The sequence below is a fragment of the Nilaparvata lugens genome, unplaced genomic scaffold, assembly GCF_014356525.2.
Source record: "Nilaparvata lugens isolate BPH unplaced genomic scaffold, ASM1435652v1 scaffold5784, whole genome shotgun sequence".
In the NCBI taxonomy this organism is placed as follows: Eukaryota; Metazoa; Arthropoda; class Insecta; order Hemiptera; family Delphacidae; genus Nilaparvata; species Nilaparvata lugens.
Window position 1 is genome coordinate 1 of NW_024091568.1, and position 7,997 is coordinate 7,997.

Consider the following 7,997-nt stretch of genomic DNA (forward strand, 5'->3'; position numbering starts at 1 on the left):
CGCTAATTGGTTCTTGAGGTATCTTTTTCTTGGTGACATGGCTTAATCAGGGTTAATTTAATTTGATGGATACGAGCAACCGTTGCCCTGTAAACAGGGATCTAAGCATAGAAAAACATAGCATAAGTAGATTTCCCATGGTATAGGGCGTTTATGTTGCAACTTTTACTGTTATCTCAAGCTGATAGTCCACGTAGTTCTTTCCTGTGAAGTTTTATGACACTGGTAGTCTCTCAGATTGTGCCGTTCATACACTCTTACCCCGTCAAAACAGTAAAAATCGACAACAATCGACAGTAATAGGCTTGAGATAACAGTTAAGTTGCGTCATAAACGACCTATACCATGGGATATCTACTTACGCTATTATTTCTCTATGATCTAAGTCACTTGGATCCCTTGTTCATCAAATAAACAGCTGTTTGAAATGTAGTTTACAATTTCACACCAGATATCAGCACTGATTAGACTTACGCTTATACCTCTTGTATACTAGATTTTTACCACTTTCAGCTATCGATTTATAAAGCTAACTCAAAAAAATGAAAAATGTCACTTGGACCCTTGTATGCTGACCCCCTCATACTGTATCATGTTGTGGTTGTTCTTGCTCTATAGTGAGGTCCACGTTATAATGGCAGTATTTGATTAACATTGGTGTTGCTATCCTTGTCTATCGTTCCACAAAGCAGATAGCGAATGTATTAAATCATAGTGTTGTGTATCAAGTTGAGATGATACTGTATCGCATTGTGTTGATACTGTATCATGTTGTGGTTGTTCTTTTTCTATAGTGAGGTCCACGTTATAATGGCAGTATTTGATTGACATTGGTGTTGCTATCCTTGTCCATCATTCGAGAAGCAGATAACGCTATACGTTTCCACCTCAAGTAGTGATGTTAGTGAATGTAGCGACCTCTAGCGTTCTCTGAACTACTAGTTAGTTATAGAGGTTTAAGGGCCAGTTGCACGTACGTCTGTTAAAGATGGACGTTAACACTGATTAACAAATCAGCGTTAGTTTTACGGATTCATTTCTGTTTCACATAGATCGGTTAGTTTTTAATCCCGATTAAGTTTTCCGGTTAACTAACTTCAACTTCAACTTCAAATTCTTTATTTGCCATAATACAATACAATTTTTTTCAAAACAAAACACAATTAAAAACTTAATTTAAACATTAACATGAAATAAATAATAATTCTTCTCAAAATTAGCTTATAGGCGTTGCCAGCAAAACCAGAGGTTTGTGTGCTGCAACGAGTATCAATCTTAGAAATCTTAACTTACAAAATTAATAAACCATTTAATCGATATATCAATATTGAAAAAAAAATAAAATGAAAATAAATAATAAACAAAAGGAGTGCTTTATTACAGAGATAGGAAAAAACACCTGAATTAAAACTAAAATCTATATGGAGGTGTCAAAAGATAAGGAGATCAATTATGAAAGATGTGAGATACATTAACAGATCTTATCCATTCAACTATATTTCTTATGGATGACTTAGTTATATGTTTTACTAGAAAGTGTTGAGGTACCAAGTTAATAGTTTATTGCTGATGTAAGTGAATTGTCTTCGGCAAACAGTTAAGTCAGTTCTATTTATAATATAGTTCGGTTTCGCTCGGAAGTTGTATGACATCATGTATGGTTTAAATATATTTTTACATTTATTCAGGTACAGTATTAATTTTTTATATAGAGCTGCTTTACCGTTAGCACGGGGAACTCAACAAACAGAAGATTTGTTGGGTAGCGTCTGGGACGGCCAAGAGCGGCTTTTATTACATGTCTTTGCAATACGAGAAGCTTGTTCATGTGCGTATCCAAGGCACCACCCCACACCCTGATTCCATACTGAAAAATGGACTGAGCATATGCCGAGTACACCAATTTCACTATATTCGCATCCCCGAGACCGCTCAATTTATGAAACTTGTATATGACATGTCTCAATCTTCTACACAGACTATCAATGTGAGCATTCCACTTCAGATGACAGTCGAACATAACGCCTAAATATTTAATTACATTCACTTTTTCTAACGAGCTGCAACCACAGTCCTCGTGCCTTACCCGTTGATATGCGTAATAGGCGCAGTCAGGGGAGTGAATTTTAATACCCGTATGTGACCCTTCCCGGGGGGCTGATCTCACTGAGGGTGAGAAGGCCATGTAAACGCTTTTCTTTGCATTTAGAGTTAATGAATGTCGATCCAGCCATGACTTCACAATAGCCAGACCCGATTCTGTCAATCGCTCCACCTGCCTCCAATCTGGTCCGGTGAAAACCAAGGCAGTATCATCGGCAAAAGATATAGTAGTACAGTTATTAATATTTATTTTTAAGAGATCATTAATGTATATCAAAAATAATATCGGTGAGAGGACTGTACCCTGGGGAAGGCCAAACCCAGTCAATATCATGAAACTTGTTTTTTCATTTAGAGTGAGTACCTGAGATCTATTTTGCAAGTAGCTTTCAAATAATTTTAGAACTGTCCCTCTAAAACCTATACTTTCCAACTTATTCAGAAGGGACCTGTGAGGGATGGTATCATAGGCTTTTGCTAAATCCAGGAATACTGCTAAAGTTTTTTTGTTGCTCTGAAAGTTATCTGTATTATCCTAACTAAATTTGTCATAGCATCCTCAGTTGATTTGCCCTCTTGGAAACCGAATTGATTCTCAGCTAAAAATTTATATTTATTAAGTATTCTAGCAATCGTCGTTTTATAAGTTTTTCAAATATTTTAGATAGATTGCTTATCAAACTGATTGGGCGATAGTTTTCGGGAGCCTTTCTGTCACCTGATTTGAATAGAGGAACTATTTTTGCTATCTTGAAATAGACCAAGATTTAACGGTTTCACTATCCGGCAACACTGTTATTTAACCGACAGATGTTATTATTCTGAACAAATGGCACAATATTGAGGTTATGTTATATATTGAAGCGGTGACCATTCATTACACATGCGCCAAAAAAATGTTCTGTCTGTCGCCAGTGTCAAGTGCTATCCGCAGACGAACCAGATCGAAATCTTACCTCAAAAATCATTATCTAATTTTGAATGCTAATATCAGCTGAATACACTTCTCTATTTTTATTAAAGGATGAAATTCATTCATATATTTAGCTCATACTTTGAATTTCGTAGTTTTGTTACCAAAAACTAATTGGAAGACAGCTATCAGTTGGTAGCTGATCGGCGTTAGTTGAATTTAATTCCCCGTGGATGGCCTGTTAAAATCTTTTACTTCGATTAGTTTAACCACTACCTCCGTAAACAGAGGTTCTCGGAGGTAGTGGTTTAACCGGCGTTATTTTTCGATTTTTACCTTTGTGCAACCAAATTTTCTTCCGTTCAGCTAATCGCCGTTAAAATGGTGCCAACTAATCAGAGTTCAAAAATTTTACGCCGGATAGTTTAATCGGCGTTATCGCTTGAAATTGCTGTTTTGTGCAACCAAAATGCATTGGTTAACGCTAATCTTAATTAAAGTATAGCATTTAATCGTGATTAAACGTTAACCGACGTACGTAAAACTGGGTGTTACTGTATATTGTAAAGTATGTACCATTAAACGTAGCAAAATCTGTATACTTTTCTTTGATTTACACTCATCTTGTCTATTGTATTGAGCTTTGGGAAGTACACCTATTGGAAACAATAAAAATTTTCATTTTACAGAAGCGTGCAGTACGGTATTTGGCTAAGCTTGATTACAATCACCCCTGTAGAGATGCCTTCATAGATTTAAAAATTCTAACTTTACCATGTATTTACATCTACAGAGTTGTTCTTTTTGTTGCTAATAACTTAGACTCATTCAAACTAATTCTGATATGCATGGCTATAATCCATGTATTGTTCAGCATAGATTGAAGTTTTCTGACAAAGACCCTCGAACCTATGGTCTGAGACTATTAAATAAGCTACCAAGATCTCTGTCCATGTCATCTGCAACTTTTAAAAAAGATCTGTATACTTTTCTTGCGGAGAAAGCATATTATAGTGTGGAAGAGTTCCTCACTGATAGATAAATATTGTTTATTTCATAATGTCTGTAGTATTTAATACACGTGGTTGGATTGCTGGCTGTGACATGCTTATTCATATGACATTCTTTAGGCTATTTTGAATTATTCTGACGATATATGTTAAGTTTTTGTGATATCTTTTATAGATTTTGTGTATTGTTTTACAATTTATTGTAAATATTGTCTTTTGACTTTTTTAATTATTTTAAATATTGACTTGGCCTGTACTTTCTTGTATTGTTTATGGCTTATAAATATCTAATCTAATCTAATCTAATCAAATCTACATTTAAACTGGTCTATCTTGAACCTTTACTAACCAGTTTTTTGTGTACAGGGGCGAAGTGAAGTTGGCGGACTTTGGTCTAGCACGGTTGTACAACGCTGAAGACAGAGAGCGAATGTACACGAATCGAGTGATCACTCTGTGGTATCGACCGCCTGAACTGCTGCTAGGTGAGGCGCGCTATGGCCCCGCCATCGATGTCTGGTCCTGTGGATGCATCCTGGGCGAACTCTTTCTCAAGAAACCGCTCTTCCAGGTAAACAATTCATTCTATCAAGAGCTATTCATCATTTTGTTATAATAGCCAGACATTTTTCATGTTGGCCAGAGGATTATACATTTAATCTATTTGATCATAATTTTTTTATGATAACAAGACATTTTTCATGTTGGCTAGAGGGTAAAATTCCTAAGCAGGGGTGGCTACATTCTCAGGGAGCTATTCCTCAAGAATCCAGGTAATTCCTTTAACTCTGGTTGATGTTGAGCAAGTGTTATGTTTATTCATTTAGTTTCTATTTCAAGATAGTTATTATTCTATCAATGTTGCTGTGTGACCACAGCGTATGCTATATTGGATGCGTATATGTGCAAGATAAGATATTTATTTGATATTTTTATTTATTATTCTAATTTTACAAGAAATCACTGAATGGGAGAGAAAAACTAAGGATACTACTTGTAATATTTCTCTCCCAAATTCAGATAATATTATTATTTTAAAAGTCCAAAATGAGGTTATGATTCCACTTTTCTGAAATTTAGTCTTTTTTCACTCAAAAACAGAAACTAAGAACATTGAAAGTTGAGAAACTGGATAGAAAACAAAAAAAATCTGGTGTGGCGCACTCACACAACTTTCCTTGCCGTTATGAAAATTGATCAGCTGACGCTACGGTAGTGTTCCCGCGCATCTTAAATCCACTTTTCAAAGATTTGAGCCAGCTGGTGACAGGGCAATAACGCTGGAGACACACATGAGGTCTGATATCTCTTCATAGTGAATGATTTAATAGAATCAACAATAATTTGCAATTGAATAATCACATTTTCTCGAATTTGAAGCTTATTTCAATTTTAGGTGGAATGTTACTGAACATAATTGTAGAGATTTTCATGCTCAATCTACTCCACTTGATTTTTTTCGTTTCTATTTTATCTGGAGCCTGATAATTGGGAATCTATCTGCATTGATGGGACGAAGCTCCTGAAATTTTTACAGATATGGGACTTGTGGCAGTTGATAGAGCTTATCGATGACTATTTTAGGTATGAATTTTATCAAAATCGTTGGAGCAGTTTCCGAGAAAATCACGAAAACCCTGTTTTTGACAACATTCTCGCCATTTCAGCCGCCATCTTGAATTGCATTTGATTGAAATTGTTCGTGTCAGATCCTTATGTTGTAAGGACCTTCCGTTCCAAATTTCAAGTCATTCCGTTAATTTGGAGATGAGATATCGTGTACACAGACGTCTCTTTTGTGCAGCCACGGATTTCATACTCATTAACCGGCAATTAGTGATATTCGAGTCGATCTTCGGTCAGACTAATTGATGAAAACATTAGATACACTCTCTCTCACACACACACACACACACACACACACACACACACACACACACACACACACACACACACACACACACACACACAACACACACACACACACACACAACACACACACACACACACCACACACACACACAGACCAATACCCAAAAACCAGTTTTTTGGACTCAGGGGACCTTGAAACGTATAGAAATTTAGAAATAGGGTACCTTATTTTTCTCGGAAAGCAATACTTTCCTTACCTATGGTAATAGGGCAAGAAAAGTAACATTACACTCAAATCACTAATAATTTGAACATTTTCACGTAATTTTACAAAATTTAGAGCCAGAGAAATAGTACTTATTATTCAGCACAGCTGACAAAACAGCTGCAACATATAAAACAACTTGTAACTTTAAATACTATGGCCCAGTTGCACAAAAGCCGGTTAAATTTAACGTGATCAATCTCACGAAAACCAATCAGAGAAGCCATCTATTCGAAAAAGCCTTCTCTGTTTGGTTCTCATGGAATTAATCACGATTAATAAAAATCAACCGGCCTAAAACTTGAAACTTTGAACACTTGCAACAACGTCTAATTTCTTCATTTGTCGAGATTAAAAATGTTTTTTCCTCCACCTACTGTCTAAAGTACTTACTTACTCCCTGAAACCTAATACTAAAGTGTCACTTTTTCGCTCTCGGTAGTAAAAAACAGAAAAACTCCCTAGGGAGTAAAAGTGACTCCATTTAAATAACATGGGGAGCATCTCTATTTTGAAACTTACATTGTAATAGGTTAGAAGGTCTAAGCTCAGATGGAAAGCATAATAGAGGTGTCTGTCATTGAGTCAACTGAATTCAATACCACAACCAGAATTTGATTAACTCATGAAATATATGTTGTATGATAATATTATATTCTTAATATTAGTAGACAATAAAATTTATACAATTTTAAAATATTTTTTTTATTCAAAATACCAGCCAACAATATTTTTGATCTACAATTCAAATCTGAACCGCGTGATCTGGAGTCAGCCATTTTTGGTAGCTGCTCAGCTGATATAATTGTTACAACTTTTGCCGATAGATAGCGCAATCGGCAGTGCCAATCAGACGACCGGTTTTAGGTTTTAGATTTAGTTATGTTGTTAGGAATCATTGTCACCAATACGTAAGTTTTAGAATGATTTTATTTGCAGTTTCTATAAAAAAATGTAGATGGAGGAAAAATGTTGTGTACATCACGAGCGAAAAATACTTTTTCTCCCTCAGGAAAATGCTGCCCTCGGCTTCGCCTCGGGCTTCAAACTTTTTCCCACAGGAGAAAAAGTCGTACTTTTCACTCTAGATATATAAATAACTATCAAAGCAATTAATCTATTGTGTTTTGTTTTGCAGGCGAACGTGGAAATGATGCTGCTAGAGATAATCTCGCGTGTTTGTGGCACTCCCACCCCGGCAGTGTGGCCGAAAGTTGTCGACCTCCCACTCTGGCACACTCTGCGACCGAAGAAGACCCACCGGCGACGACTGAGGGAGGACTTTGCGTTCATGCCGCAGTCACCCTTGGACCTCTGGATCGGATGCTAGAGTTGGACCCCGAGAAGAGGATCACGGCTGAAGAGGCGCTCAAGTCACAGTGGTTGTGAATTTCAACCCGAGAGGTTGGTTTTAGTAGATTTGCTTTACACTTCTCCTTGGCAGAATTGATGTAGTGTACTGTAGTGTTTTCTAATCTGAAGATTCCACTTCTTCTTTCTCTACTCCTCCTCCCCTCTTCCTTCTCCTTTTTATACGCAACTCCTCTTTTTCCTTCTCCTCCTCGTCTTATTCATCCTCCTCTCGCTCCCTCCTCTTTCCTATTCCTGTACCTCTTCGTTTTACTCCTCCTCTTCCTCGTCCTCCTACTCCTCTTCCCACTACTCCTCTCCCACCTCCTTTTCCGTTTCATTCTCCTTTCACCCTCTTCCTCCTCTCCCACTCTTTCCTCTTCCTCTTTCTCTCCCCTTGCTTGGCCACTCACTTTACTTCCTTCCCCACCTTCTTCTGCTCTTCATCTTCTTCTCCTTCTACTCCTCCATCACTCTCTCTTTC

General features: G+C 36.9%; 1 protein-coding gene across 1 annotated transcript; it reads left to right on the top strand.

The window, feature by feature from the left end:
* Positions 1-4,392: 4,392 nt before the first annotated feature.
* On the top strand, positions 4,393-7,508 carry LOC120356103 (cyclin-dependent kinase 12-like; the record flags this gene model as incomplete). The annotated part of the gene is made up of 2 exons (XM_039444927.1): positions 4,393-4,597; positions 7,302-7,508. Coding segments are annotated over 2 exons (397 nt in total), but the record flags the coding sequence as incomplete, so codon positions are not given.
* Positions 7,509-7,997: the final 489 nt, after the last annotated feature.